General features: G+C 47.4%; 1 protein-coding gene across 1 annotated transcript in view; it reads left to right on the forward strand.

The window, feature by feature from the left end:
- The window catches only part of Csmd2 (CUB and Sushi multiple domains 2), a 535,133-nt gene that overhangs the window by 46,812 nt on the left and 472,517 nt on the right, over positions 1 to 15,804 (forward strand). The window contains exon 2 of the mRNA XM_076862996.2: positions 12,694 to 12,910. Within this exon, the coding sequence (XP_076719111.2) occupies positions 12,694 to 12,910 (217 nt within the window). The remainder of the gene's footprint in view (positions 1 to 12,693; positions 12,911 to 15,804) is intronic.

Consider the following 15,804-nt stretch of genomic DNA (forward strand, 5'->3'; position numbering starts at 1 on the left):
AGCCACTGTCCCCTGGAACAAAGCCACAGCTTAGTTATCTTCTCAGGTGGAGAAAACTCAATGATTAGTTCCTGTTTTCATTCTAAAAATCCCCTACAGGAGCAGAACCAGCCTGGCAAAGACAATTGTCCCCAGATATCCTGGCCCCTTCTCTTGGGGCCGATCCAAGGATGTGGCACAACTCAATGAGATGAGAGTCTCTGTCATCAGCAGAGCAGAGATGCCTGTGCAGGTCCAGGATTCCCCATCAACACGGTGAACAACCCCTAGCTGGTGTTGGCTCGAGATGATGAAAAATGAGCTTCATCTGTATTGCCAGGCAAGGAAAATCATATTTGGTCCACAGTGGTGGCTTCTGTGTGCAGCATGCCCAGGAGAATCAGGGAGCCTGGAGGTAGAATTAGGAACCAGAGCAGTATGGGATTATTCCCACAGAGCAATTAGATATGGTGCAGGAGAGGCTTGCTGCACCCCCCTCCCCGCCATGCATTGTTCTGTGCCTTTGTTGCCTGTACCCCCAGCTTGAGAGAATGAAGGAAACCTTGTTTGTTTCCATGTCCCTGAGGCACAGTGACTGTGCTAAGCTCTTTTCAGTAAATCCCAGGCTCTGACCCTGGGCACTAGGTGCGGAGTGGAACCAGGACTGTAGCTTTGGGAGTGTGTCCCCAGATGGCATGTGAAGCCTTTGCAGCCTGGCAGAGGGAGAGGCTGTGGGAATGGAGATCCTGAGCTTTGCCTTCACACAGATCTGGGTCTGAATCCCTGCTCTTCCACGGCTACCTGTTTAACCTTGATGCTGTTTTTAGACATCAAGGTGCTTTGGTGTCTTCACCCATAAAGTGATAAGGGCGTTGTTGTAACAGCTATTTCAAAGGGGAGTATTAGGGAGAGATGTTGGTGAAGTCACTGGATAAATGTTAGTCTCTTTCTTAGACCTACAGAGAAGCGCCAGTTTTCCTAGGTAGTTTGTATGTGCTCCCTTTCATTCCCTTGAGGTCTAACAATGTGGTCTTCCTGAGCCCCTCACCAAGAGGAGACACACTTAGTAAGATGGGCCAGGATCGTGAGTCCCCCACACTTTACAATGAACTCCCTGAGGGCATGGACCTCTCTCGCCCCTGCCCAACATATGTGCAGAGTTTAGACCTAACCCCAACTGCTGAATAAAATTTGTAAAACTGGGCTTGGATCTCCGGGGTTCTTGTTGGAATCCAGGGAGTCCTTAACTTGGATGGGGAAAATTACATGTTTTCTTGAAGTTAGCATTTCTATCAATCGTGAATATAGGCAGCAAAGCACAGTAGTATTAGCAGTACCTGGGAATCTGTCACTGATAAGATCATGGGGTATTACCATAGAACATTACGATTGTTACCGCCATCTCTATTGTAGCATTTATGCTTTGAGCTATAGTATTTATCAGGCCTGCTGCTGCATCTTGGTTATAATGCATTGATAAAGGAGTACCTAGATTACTTTATGATAAAATTTCAAAATATTTTGAAAGCCATATTTCAGTATAATTGGTTTCCTTTGAAATGCTGTGCACTTTGTTGTGCACATTTAAAGACATCGTTTGAAAAAGAGGTCATAGGGCTGTCAAAGGGGGCCATGGCACAAAAAAACGTAGAGCAACTTCAGCCTGAAATGTGCGGAAACTGTGAGAAGTTAGGTTCCTAGGTGCATTATTCTGGAGAGAGAATTTCCAGCTTTCATTAGGAATTCCAAAATGGTTAGTGGTTTTTATCTGGAGGTGACTCCCCTCCACCCAGAGGACATTTGACAATGTCTGGAGAGATTTTTATTTTTATTTTATTTTATTTTTTTTTTAGTTATCACGTCTATGAGTTGCTATTGGCATCCGGTAGATAGAGGCTAGGGAGACTCCTATGCATCCTCTGTGTGCAGGACGGCACCCTACAGCCAAGAACCACCTCTCCTTAACTGTCAGTTGTGTCAGGCTGGGAAAGCTGGCTAGCCTCTTAGCCGTTAATAGAACTCTCTCTGCTCATTAAAGCCTACAGGGTAAAAAGTCAGTGCACAGTTTTATTAGAAACCCCTGTCTCATTCCACACCTACTGCATATCCACAATGCATACCAGGCCATGGACGGGGCACTAGGATTACAGAGAGGTGCCGGATCGTGGGGGAGCCCCAGGTCTGCCATTCAGTGGGCTGTGTGACCTTGCAGAGTTATGTGCAAGGTGCTGCCCTTGACAGCTCTCCCAGGGTGGCCACTGGACTTCAGACCATGTTCTGGGCTCATCATATTTTCCTCTTATTTTGGCCTTGAGGTCTCCAAGGGAGGGTGGCTGTGAACTTAGCCCTTCTCTGGTAGTCAAGGATGGGGTCTGTGTCCCTGTCACAGGGTACCTCTTTATCCTGGCAGACGGAAGAATACCTGCGTGTCCAACCCGTGAGGTTGTTTATCCTGGCACATGCCTTTGTGTCTGCTATCTGAAAGGTGTCTAGTTTATTCCTCCTAAGATAGCCACATGGCAGAGTTGTGACCAGGAGAGCTAGGTTTGGGTGTGGCAGTCAGGGGAGGTACATTGGAGACAACTCAACAGAACACTTGAAATAGCAGCAGCAGTTTTAATTGCTTCAGGTCTCACAAAGAAGAGGGCCACACACCTGCAGGGCTGTTTGGAAGTGGGGAGCCGTCTGGGACATGCTCAACTAGTGGGAAGTAGGACAAAGGGTTGAGGCATTTATGGGGGTCCAGAGATTTATCCAAGTGTTGGAATTGGAGGGTTTAGAACAAGAGGCATACGTTCCAGGAGGTCACATTGTGACTAAGGAGGGTCACCATGGCACATCTACATAGCACACAAGGGATATGGGACAAGTTGGTGGATAAGTCAAATAGGCACTATCTAGCTGTCTTATGGGAGGAGGTCACCTGGAAGCAATTGCATAGAGCAGTTATCTGGATGATCACATTAGAGAATCACAAGGAGATGGTGAACTGGAGACAGTCCAGGGTGACAAATCCCCACTTCTGGTATGAGAAAGGTAAGCCTATATTCCTCCTGGAGGCCAAGCCAATGTGAAATACTAATTTCCTGTATGGGGGATCTGTGTGGGACAGAATGTGGGCTCTACCTGTATGGAATCCACATCTCAGACACTAAACAATGTGGTGACATGTGGTCCATGAGCCAGTGTAGAACACAGAGTGCGGTATGTGATGAAGGAGAGGAATACAGCTTAGGGTAGTAGCCAGAAAGATCTCCTGGGGCCAGTGAAATTTAAGCTGTGACCCTCTGTGACCTAGAGGATGAGTAGAATGGATGAGAGCAGGAGATAAAGGATGCTTCATCAGAGGGAGCAGCAAGACTCAGAGTGGGCGTCAGTACTGAGCTTTAGGGACCCTAGGGAGCCTACTCCGGCTGGAGAGTTCCCTAAGGGAAGGCAGCTCACAGGGAAGGGCCAGCTCACAGCCCCATATTTAGGATTTGGGGCTTTATCCACAGGAGCCATTGAAGGGTTTTAAGCAAGAGTGGCAAACTGTCTTTGTTTTTTTGAAAGACACAGATGAGAGAGAATAGGTCTGGAGTTGGGTGGATGGTCACCCCTGTGGGGTCATGGGGGTGGAGAGAGAGAGAGAGAGAGAGAGAGAGAGAGAGCCAGAGACAGAAACAGAGAGACAGAGATAGAGACAGATCTGCCTGGGAAATGAGGGAGGCCCTCTGAGGAGGTGCTGTGTGAACTGAATCTGAAAGAGTGAGCAAGATTCGCTAGGTAGAGGCAGCAGGGAGGAGCATTCTGGGCAAAGGGCCAAACACGGTGAAGGCCTGAAAGGACCTGGGGTGTTTGCAGCTGATGAGCTATTTGGGATGACCACAGTACACAAGCTGCAGCGGGAGAGGGGCTCAGATGAGGCTGGATGCCAGCACCCCTGACGGCCAGGTACTTGGTCCTCTTCTGTGGGGTCATTGTTGAGGGCCAGTGATACTGCTTGACCCCTGCCTCTCCCATCTGCAGACAAGGTGGTCCTGCCAGGAAGCACACATGCAGGTGGCCCAGAGGCCAACTGTGGTCTTGACGTGTCCAGTGGTGTTCCATGTGGCAGCTGAGTCACCTGCAGGGCAGTGACGACTTGCCCCGCACCAGCAGCTCTCCTCTGTGCTCCTTGGAGGGCAGCTTCATTAGTGGCATGGCCGTGACAGAGCCATATCTCCAGCCCAGATTGCACCCCCAAACACCGGTCTACAGCCTAATTACCTTCTGGCCATCTTTATAGGATGTCCCACTGGCATCTCCAACTGAATCTATCCCAAATTGACCTTATCAGTTAATAAATATTTGCAGAACCCAATTGAATTTTTCTGCCAAACTTCTCAAAAGAGTTATCTCCTTGAAATTATCATTATTTGTAGACAACATGATTGTGTACCTAAAATGCCCACGGGAATCAACTGAGAAATCTTGAGAATGAATAAGAGTTCAAAAACCTGGTTGGATGTGAGATGCATATATAAAAATCAATAAAAATTCCTGTATATCAGTAATAACCAGTTAGGAAAAAATGTCATTTACTAGAGTAACAAAAATGTACATAAAATATACTGGAATAACCTTAACAAGATGTGACTGGGACCTACATCAATAAAATTACAAATCTTTACTAAAAGATTAGCTAGTACTTATTGATCGCTGACAGTGCATACCAGGTACTGTTCTGGGTAGTTAGTAATTTAGCAGGCAGTATCACGTTCATCCATGCAGCCGTTCTAGAAACAAGTTTAATTTTAAAGATGTTGAAACTAGGGTTTAAAGAGTTTCAAGAAATGGCCCACATGGAATTAAGTGACAAACCTGAAATTTGAACCTGAGGCTTTTGCTTCCAAAACCTATACTTCTAAGCTTTTCACGAAGTCACCTCCCAAGCAAGCCATAAAAATAGGGACAAATGAAGTTGGCAGGTGTTGTTTGGAAATTATACACCATTAGTTCAAAAACTACGTACCAAGTGTCTGTTGAGGACAGGTGCTGAGCTAGGTGCTGAAGAAAAATATGTGACTAAAAATTGAGGAATCTACTGATGAAGATGTTCACAGCAGCATGGTGTGACCACTGGCGAGGGCAGTGGTGTGCATTGTGAATGATGGGGAGGGAGTGGGAGGATGCTGGAAAGTTCTGAGAAGGCTTCTGGAAGAGGTAATGAGTCTCGAACTGCTTGGAGTGAGCTGGCTGCCACACAGAGAGCTGGGTGGGCCGTTGATGGGTATGCGTCCACTCAGCCCATCACTCTTCAGTGAGCATCTACTAAGTGCCAGGTGCAGCCCTGGGGGCTGGAGGTAGAGCAGAGGACGGAACCACCGTGCTCCTAGTGTCATGGAGGGGTGCATTCTAGTGGAGGTGACAGTGCAGAAAATAACAAGAAAATACACACCAGAGGTGCTGGTGCTGTGGAGGAAACAAGCAGGGACCCGGAGCACCTGTCTGAGAGGAGAATGGCTTGGGGTTTACTCAGGGTGATCTCTGAGCGTGTGATGGACACCTGAGGGAGCAGGTCACGCAGCTCCTGTGGGAGGAGTTTTCTGGGCTGAAGGACCAGCAAGAGTGAGGGTCCCTAGGAGAGTGTATAGCTCAGGGAACAGCTAGGAGGCAGAGCAGCCAGATCACAGGGACAAAGGACAGGGGACAAGGGACACCTGTAAACTTGGGTCTCTGGGGGCCACAGCAAAGACTTTGACTTTTCTGTTTGGTGAGATGAGAATCCAACCAATCTTCGAGAAAAGACTTTCTCAGTGTAAATGAAGGGACAGTATCACCAAGAAAGAGGGAAAGAGGCTGCCTCTGAGCTGTGAGCGCTGGACGTTTAATCCACGGGAGGCCTCCAAACAACACAGAAAGCACACACCAGGCAGAAATCAATATTGACAACAAACACCACAGAAGACCAGAACCCCGATTCTATACAGAGTTGGCATGAATTGACAAGAAAACTGTCAAGACCTTCTATAGGATCTGAGTACATAAAAGGTAGAGACCTCTCTATATCAAATATAATAAAAATAAATAGCTAATACAACTAAAAAACATACATGTAGCATGTATTTATTCAACAAATATTAATTCAGCAGCCATGTAATGCCACGGATGCATAGAGGATTTACTTCTATTAGATGATATACGGATATGTAGTTCAATAAGAAAAATCAATGCCACGATGATAAATGACCCAAAGGTTTCATCAGTTAGTTCCCAAAGAGAGAAATTAAATTTTTTAACTTGAAAGATGTAGAATCTGAGCCATAAAAAAAATGCTAACTAAAACATCATGCCTTTTTTTTTTTTTTTTTCTTTTTTCCAGGCAAAAACTTCTCAATAAGATAACCCACAGTGTTGGCACAATGCTTGACCTAGGTGTTCCTAGACATGGCTGTTGGGAACGTAAAAAGGTGCATGCTTTCTAGAAAGGCTTTTGGTGACCGAAAGCCAAAGACTCAGAAGTGTTTATGCCCTTTGACCCAGAAGCCTGCACTTTTGGAAACCTGTGCTAGGGAATTTGTCCAAAAAAAAAAAAAAGGAATGAAAACCAGCCCCAAGAATCCAGTTCTCTGAGGTTGTTCTTGAGCCATAGCCTTGGTCTTGGCCTCCTTTAGTAGCTACATTACCAGAGGCTAAGGGCATGGGTGAGAGTGGGCAGGTCACATGATACTGGGAGAGAAATGGAGGCCCCTCTCCATTCAAGTCAGCAGCAGCCCTTCCCTGTGTGGGGCAGAATGTCAGTGAATGGACGTGAAGAGCAAGTTGCTTTTACTTGGAAGAAATTCTTTTTTCATGGACATTAAAAGGACACATGGCCATTTTGCATGGACTCATTCCATCAGCATTTCAGCCTGGAGTCCGGGCACTGGGTCAAACTTTCCCAACTCGGGAACATCCATTTGGATTCAGGAGACTTCCATACAAGTCAGGCTCTATGCCCCTTTGTAGTCATCCCTGACAGCGCCTGCCACAGACGTCAGCCCGCCTCACAAGGACAGAACCCCACCAGAAAGCAAAGCTGGACACAATGACCACACGAAGTGAACATTCATTCTGGGACTCTGGGCATGGAAAATCATTTTCCACTGCACTGGCCAGCATCCTGTCCCCAGACTCGCTGAGGGTCCAGGTCTTATAACAGAATATATATATTAAAAAAAATCCAGAAACAATTTAAATGTTTGACAATAGGAGAATAGTTGAGTAAATTCTAGTATAAACATACATTGGGATGCTGTGGATCCATTTGAAATGCAGTTTTATGAACAGATTCAACTCTTGGGAGAAGACTCACGTTATAATGTTTACTGAATTGTTACAAAAGGAAACCAAGAAATGACCCAAATGGCCAGCAGCAGAGGAGTGGTTGAATAAATTGAGATATACCCATGCCAGGGAATATTGCACATTGATATAAAAAAAAATCAGTTAGATCTGTATCTACTGACCTGGAAGGTGTCCCCAACGTATTGTTAAGTGAGAAAGCATGCTGCAGAGAAATGCACTGAACTGCAATCTCACTTTTAAAGCAATGTAATAAAAATTCTCCCAAAACGTGTCCATATGTTTGCATGAGCAAGGGCGGAGTGGGGAGGGGATCAGGCCTGGCCGCTAACTTCAGTAACTTTAGGTAGGGCGTAAGGGAGGGAGGCTGGAGATGAATTTTTCTTTATACTCGTGTTGCATTCACCCTGTATCTGTGTGTATTACAAGTGCCTTTTGTGATTTAAGATTTAAGAATAATTTACTGTAAAAAGAGCTCCCCAAATTGTATGTGCAATATTATCTCAACAATATGAAATATGCATGGAAAATTATAGAAAAAAAGATGAAAATATTAATAGCAGTTGCCTCTGGAAGGAAAGTGAGATTCCATTTCCTTTTTTACAGTCTGGATGTATTTTTCACATTTTCTACAATGAGCAATGTGTACGTTTTTGTTTAAAATATAATGGCCTTGCAAGGTGCACCAGCCAATCCTGCCTCTGCATCTTACAAACCTGCCTCTATGCACCTCATCCCCTCCCACCTGCCTTTGTTGAAATGGATGTGTCCACTGAGCAGATAATTATTGAATTCTAGGCCCTGAAGACCCGCCAAAGACCAGAACAAAGCTCCCACTTTCCGTGTTCTTATCACCAGAGGGACCATTCAGACGTCAAACCAAGTGACCTCATCCAAGACCCTCATCTTAGTCTCTCAGTGGTGGTCACCACCTGGAGTCACCTTCTCCTAATGGAACTTCTCCCCAGATCTCCTCTTCCTATTGTAACTGTCTCCTGCTTCCTCCTCTTTTTATCTTTTCCATCCCATGGAAAATGTCCTGAGCACCCTTCACCTCTTGCTCTAGATACTTCTCGCAGAGACACCATTCATACCCAGGTTCCGAGTCAGAATCTCTAGACCAGGGCAGGGCTGAGCTGAGGCAGCTGTCCAGGGTGCAGGGGTTGGTGGTGAATGCTGGTATCAACAGCTGTCCGCGAATGAAGGAGGGTGGCCCATAGGAGGCAGCCCTTGTGAGGTCCTCAGAGCCACTCTCGGTGACCCTTAGCACAGTCCGTCCCCATGGATGGATGGATTCACTTGTGTCCACTCTGTGATCTGGGCCCCCTGGCTTTATCCTAGGGTCTAACCTAAAGGAGTGAATGAATGAGTGAATGACACGAAGCAGCAATATACCAAGGAGGTTTTAGGGGCATAGAGATCCGGTGCCTGTGAGGTGTCCCCAGGGCCCCTTTAAAAGTTTTGGAGGAGGAAGTTTTATTTCAGTATCTCATTTGGGTATATTTCTGGTTCCCTGGCCACTCAGGTCTTCTCTTGGAGCCCAATCTTTTTTTAGATATAGGGCTTGCTCTTTTAAAAATTATTATTAGTAATAACTCTTTATTAAGGATGTTACTTTTCTATCATTTTTGTAAGCATTTTGATTTTGTTTCCATTTTGACAGTTTTTAGATAAAACTATCTATCTTGCAGTCTCTTCCACAACTTTTCTGTTCAGAAAACCACAGTCAGATAATTATCTAAATTTTCTTTTAATATATATATTAATATATATATATATATTATATATTAAATATATTAAGTATATATATATATTTAACTTTTAACTCTTTACTCCATCTGGAACTTACTTTGGTCTATGGCATGAGTTGAGGAGACAACTCAATTTTTTCTCTGAACAGTAGTTGTACCTGCAAATATCTTTTTATTTTCTCATGAATTTTTTTGAGGTACTGTGGATAAAACCCAGAGCCTCACAAATACCAAGCAAGTACTCCTCCCCTGAGCACCACCCCAGTCCTTTCTTCTGTTATTTTGAGACAGGGTCTCACTAAGTTGCCCTGGCTGGCCTTGAAATTGTGATCCTCCTGCCTCAGCCTCCTCGGTAGCTGAGATTACAGGTGTGTACCATTGTGCCCTGCCTCCTTGATTTTTAAAATATTTCCTTATATGTATTATTATGTTAAGACTATTCTTATATTACTGTTTCAGATTCTATCCGTCACTCTGGTACTACCCCCACATCATTTTCAGTGGTCATGTGTGACTCCACTTAGTATCTTATAATGTGAAACTACTAAATTTACTACCATTTTTTAAAAAAAATGCACTGTCCATAATAACCTATTTTTCCAGTTAAAAACTTAGGTGTCATTTTACCATATTTAAAACAGGTCATTGGGCTTTTGATCAGAATTGTATTAAGCTTATAAATTAACTTCTCAATAATTTTCCAAGAGGTCAATATTATAAATTAACCTTTCAGTAGTTAGTCCTTCCACTCAAGATTGTATTGTCTCTCCCATTATTTAAAAATATTTAATCCTCTGCACAAAATTATTTTCATGTACTGCTTCTACATTTCCTACTAAGTTTATTTCTATGTATTATATGCACTTTGTAGTTACCATAAGCAAGAACTTTAGTCTGATATTTTCTCTGTTCTCTGGCGTATAGGGTTGTTATTGATTTTTTATGTGTTTTTGCATTTGGCTACTGTACTGAAATTTCTTATTAGAGTTTTAACCACTTTATGATTGATTCTCCTGGACTCTCTAAGTATATTAATATATCATTTGCAAGCCATCTTTTTGCTTCTTCCTAACTCATTTCTTTCTCTTGTGTCGCATGGGTTAGCTCTTCCAATAAGGCATGGAGTCCCCGGGGGGGGGGGGGGGGGAGATGGCATCTCTGTCTTGTTCTTGATCCTAATCAGATGTTTCACCAAAAGTACGATGTAGGGTATTGTTCAAAAATGGATGCTTTATCATGGAAAGGAAATATTCTCTTTCCTAGTTCTGAATACTTATTTTAATCAGTTACATGTCTAATTTTATTAAATGCCTCTTTAGAGTTTATTCAGAAGCCCTTAACTTTTTTTCTCCTTTAATGGGATAGTTTGTATTAAGAGATTTCTTAATATTAAAGTCATTTTAGAGATTAAGTGCCCTTTGTCAGTTAATCCCTAAAGTGGCTTTAAAAAAAAAAAAGTGTTGAGACAATTTATCAGTATCACGGTAAAGAAAGTGGCCGACTTTTGTTTAAATCCCACCTCTGAGTAACAGCGGCTCAGGCCCCCTTCCGTAATTTCTCTCTGCCCTAGTTCTGCATGGGTACAACGGGGACGATGTGAATAGTGCCGATCCCAGGGCTGTGGTAACTGATCAGCAGACCAGTGTAGGTCAAGGATTAGGAGAGCGTCTAGGCAGATACTGAGTAAATGCAAGAGAGCTTTAATGAATTATTGGGAGGTTACCCTGTGCCTGCTGCTGAGCTGGAGGGTGGAGTCGCAGATGGAAGACTCACTCGTGTGGTCTCTGGTCTAACAGACTCACGGCCTGGTGAGACGGTGCTCGTGAAACCATCACACGGAGGCCTGGAGACTTGCTCCTGTGCTGAGTGCGGCCAAGGAGAGGTTGTGACAGAAGATAATGGGGGTGGGGGCTTGACCTAATCAAGGAGGAACACCAGACTGAGGTCTGAAAGACAGGGCAGGAGAGAAGGAAGAGTGTTCTAGGCAGAGGGAACAGCAGGTGCACAGGGCTCATGGCTGTGCCGTCGGAGGGCAGGTGCGCAGGGCTGTGGAGGGCAGGTGTTTGGCTGGAAAGCCGGTAGGTGTGGGGCAAGAGGTCACTAAAACTAAAAAATAATTTTTTTTTTTAAAAGAGGTCACTAAGGGCCAGCCCATGAAGAGACCCTTGTAGACCTTCCGTGTTTTTGTCCTTATTGAAGAGCAATGAGGAGTCACTGAAGGCTTGGGGCAGATGGGTGGGGGATGCCTGATGAGACTTCTATTTTGAAATGATGCTCTCAGTTGCAGGGTAAAGAATGAGGCGTCCAGGGCCAGAGTAAAAGGGACTCACCAGATGGGAGTTATGGGAGGCCAGCAAAGAGCTTGGTGTGGGGTGGGGGAGATGAAATTGACACAGGGTGACCCACTGACCAGAGGGTCATGAAGGAGAGGGAGTGGTTCACCTTCAAGGGTCTCTCTACACCAAGAGTGGAGGTGCTAGTCCATCCCCAGAGAGAGGGAGCGTCAGAAGAGCACAGAGTGGCCGGCGGTGTCAAGAGCCTCCCAAAGGAGACCTCGGCCTTGAAGGGAGTGGCCCGCACCTGGTCTGGACTGGGCCCTTGTGTGTCATCAGGTGCACACACAGGAAGTCCTCCAGGCCTGGGACAGAGGAGGAGAGGCCCTGACATGGAGCCGGAAAAGGACAGAGAGGAGGGCAGTGGAGGGAAGCCCAGGGGGAGGTCGCTCACAGTGTGGCCCCCAAGCCTCTGCTCAGCACACCCCCAGGAAGCAGGAGGAAATGCAGACTCGGCCCCGCCCACCTGCTGTCCATCAGCTGCTCTCCTGAGCCAGATCCAAGGGTGGGGCGCGCACCCCAGGTCACAGATGCTCTGGCCTGGGGAGGGCTGGGAACAGCATTAGCAGCAGCAAGAGGCCAGTGAACCCGGAGGTGAAACACCAGGGGGCCACCGGTGGCCTCCCTAGGTCTGTTGGGGTGGATCCACGGGACCAGAAGGCGGAGCCGACAGGGTTGGAGGCAGTGGACAGGGTCGGAGGGGAAGTGAGGACGTGGAGACCGGATGTGTCTTCTAGAACTCTGGCTGTGGAGGGGGGAGCCAAGGCCGGGGAGGCGTGGAGGGCTGGGATGGGAGTCTTGGGTCGATTCACAACGGGAAGTTTCCAGTGGAGAGAGGATGGAACAGGTTTGAGAGAAGCAGGTTCTCGGACAGTAGGGAAGGATGGAAGGAACTGGCCTGTGGGGAGCGTGACATGGCCATGGAGAGGGGGTCCCTCTGAAGGAGGAGTGAGGACAGCTAGAAGGGCTAACTTTGAGACGAGGGGGAATCCGTTGATGGCTTCTCTTTTCTGTGCAGGGTGGGAGGGCATTAGCTGAGAGTCAGGCCACAGGGAGGAGGTTCGAATGGCCCTGGGGCACTTTAGCCTCCGTGTCCTACCCCACAGACTTGTTCTAAGGCTTGACTAGAGCAATGCACAACCGACCACCTGGTCACAGGCCCCTCTGGTCTCCCATCTTCCGTTCCTCTGGGGCAAGCACACGGTTGGTCCCTAGGAAGCACCTGGAAAAGTGGGTCGGTGATTCTTGAACACATTGCTCCCTTCTTTCTAGAAGCTTCTGTAAGTTCTTCTGGCCACACTGACTGCTTCCTTTATTTCTCCCAGGCCAGAACTGCACGTTCCAACTGCAGGGTCCCAACGGGACGGTGGAGAGCCCAGGGTTCCCGTATGGCTACCCCAATTATGCCAACTGCACGTGGACCATCACCGCCGAGGACCAGCACAGGATCCAACTCGTGTTCCAGTCCTTCGCCCTGGAGGAGGACTTTGATGTCCTGTCAGTATTCGATGGCCCACCCCAGCCAGAGAACCTGCGAACCAGGTACCACCCTCTCTGCCCTCCCCATGGCACCCAGTTGGGTCCTCGGCCAAGCTGCAGGGAGGAGGAGGTCACTGGATAGGGCTGAAAGGCTCATGGTCATCAGCACTGGCTTCTGTTTTTATGGGGCTTTCCTTCCACTCCTCTGCTTTCTTGAGGCTCCTAATTTCCTTCCCCTACTTCAAAGTATCCAATCAGCAAGACTGATGAGTAGGGAAAATCACACGGAAAACATAAAAGGAGTATGGAGAAATGCAGATCTTTCTATTGAAACTGGCTTTGCACGTATGTGTGGGCATCTGTTGGTATCTATTCTTTGCACAGACAGAAGTATTTATTTTTTTCCCCTTTGGACCCCACAGATGTGGGGAATGCAGGCTGTGGGTGATGAGTATCTCTTGCATGGTGCATTCAAAACCACGAACACTTTGCTGAAATTTGCCTTGCATTTGGGTGGCCTTGACTCTGAGTGTAGAATTGGGAGCTTGGCAGAGGAACGGACAAAGAAAATGTGGTATCTATACACCGTGGAGCTTCACTCAGCCACAAAGGAGAATGAGCTGTGGCATGTGCTAGTAACTGGTGGCACTGGAGAACATCCTGGTAAGGGACATAAGCCAGAAATGTTTCTTTCCTAGGGGAAGGTTAGACAATAAGTGAAAAAGTATTAGAGGGGCCCCCATGAAAAGAGTAGGGAGATGGGCAGAGGAGAGGAAGGAAAGTGAGGGGGAAGAAGGAGGGAGAGGAAAAGGGGGACTGCAGAATGAAATCGAGCAAATTATGCTCCGTAGGTATATGAACATACCACAGCGATTCCACTTTCCTGCTTATCTATAAAGCACCAACTATGAAACATAAACCTGTAGAAGGAAGACCAGCAGAGTGGAAGAAGGGGAGCAGGGGCAGGCGGAAGAGGGGGGAGGAGGACGTACTGGGAACCTGCACGTCTGTCGAGATGAACCTGCTGCGGTGGGTAACGGTGATGCGCTAGTAAAGGCACTTTTAGAAATTGGGAGTTTGGGTGAGTTCTCACCCTCTCGATGCCATGCCAGCAGATAAAAGACGTGGAGCAGGTGAGGTGGCTGTCCTGTGCCCCTGAACGGCGTCCCAAGGAGGAAAGCTGACACACCAAGAGGGAGACAGGGTGCCAGGGCTTCCACCCTCTGCAGGAAGGGCAGGCATTTGGGGGTGAAGGCAAAGGCCCCAGAGTGGTAGCTCTGCAAGTGCCATTGAGCTGGGGGCCCGCCTGCTCCACCACAAGCCTTGCCCTGTCCCATAGCCAGGCTTCCCGGCTCCTCAGGAGCCAGGGGGTTAATGACTTTGGAGTCAAGGGAAGCCTAATCGCCTCCAGTGGCTGGTGCGTTAATGAGCTTTCCCAGCCCTGGGTCTCATCTCCAGGCTTTGTTCAAGATGCTTCTGAGCCCGGCCTCTGGGTTTCCAGAGTGGGGTCACATCACATCTTCAGGTGGACCCCACCCTCTTCTCTCCCTCTCCCTGCCCTCTCGGGGCAGTGCACAAGTGAGATGGGAGGGCTGCAGCATCTTCCCTGGAGATGATGGGCAGAGTGAGGCACTCGCTAGGTGTTCAGTGAAACTTCGTTAAAGGGACAAGAGCAGCCCTCGTTTTAGCCAGGTGTTCTGCCACTGTGACTAAAAGACCTGACCAGAACAACTGTACAGGAGGAAGGGTTCATTTAGGGGCGCACAGTTTCAGAGGTCTCAATCCACAGACAGCAGGCTCCAGTCCCCGGGGCTCACGGTGAGGCAGCACATCATGGCGGAACAGTGTGGTGGAGGGAAGCGGCCCCATGATGATCAGAAAGCAGAGAGAGAAAGCCTCCACTCACCAGATACAAAATATATACCCGATAGCCCCTAATGAACCACTTCCTCCAGCCACATCCCACCTGCCTCCCATTACCCTCCAGTTAACCCCATCAGGGATTAAATCACTGATTAGGTTAAGGCTATAACCCAGTCATTTCTCCTCCAAACCTGGCATTGTCTCACACATGAGCTTTTGGGGGATACCTCACATCCAAACCACAACAGTCCTCTTTGCTCATTTGTTCCATAAATGTTTCACAAGCACCTACTATGTCCTGGCACTGTCTGAGCACTATAAACACAGCAGTGAGCAAAACGAAGCCCCTGCCTTCACGGAGTGTATGTGCTAATGGGTAGTTAGGCATGCACACACCCTGCCCATCAGACTAGGGAGACCAAGCATGCACGCGGGGTCTAGGAGCGATGTTGGGGTTCTCTAGGGCACTGGGGGAAGGCCTTTCTCAGGGGAAGACAGCAGAATCATGGAGGTGTCATGCATGGCATCTCTGTCTGGGCATCTGGGGAATGCTTTCACGCTCTGGGTACAGGGAGTATAAAGGCCTTTAGGAGGGTGGTTCTGCCCTGGCACAGCCCAACAGCCTACCCTGGCCAGCCAGCCCAGTTTGAGAAGGAGGATCTGGGGTTCTTTGCCTTCACCCTGCTTAGCTAGATTCCTCACCTGGTCTGCTCATTTCAGTTCATTTCAGTAGTAGCCAAGGGCGTGCAGGGTTTGCCCAGGGGAAGGCCCAGAGGATACTCTGAATAACATTGGAATATGCTGTCCTTGGGTGTTGGAGTGGGGCTTCTCTGGGGGTGTGGACCTTTGGATGGTTGTGGACATTTTTCTTTTTCCTTAGTTATTAGTCTACTTAGGTTTTCTTCTTCCTCATGAATCAGTTCTTGTCTGCATGTTTGTCTAGGGACTCACTCATCCTTACTAAGAACCCGGCACCGTACCTGTCCATCTTTCCAGTGTCTGGGCTGCCTCCCTTCCGCCATCTTCTCCTTGGCCTGGTGTTTCCTTTCTTTTATTCCATTAGTCTTTCCAGGACTTTGCCTATTTTATTGGCC

The sequence above is a fragment of the Callospermophilus lateralis genome, chromosome 7 (assembly GCF_048772815.1).
Source record: "Callospermophilus lateralis isolate mCalLat2 chromosome 7, mCalLat2.hap1, whole genome shotgun sequence".
Taxonomy (NCBI): Eukaryota; Metazoa; Chordata; class Mammalia; order Rodentia; family Sciuridae; genus Callospermophilus; species Callospermophilus lateralis.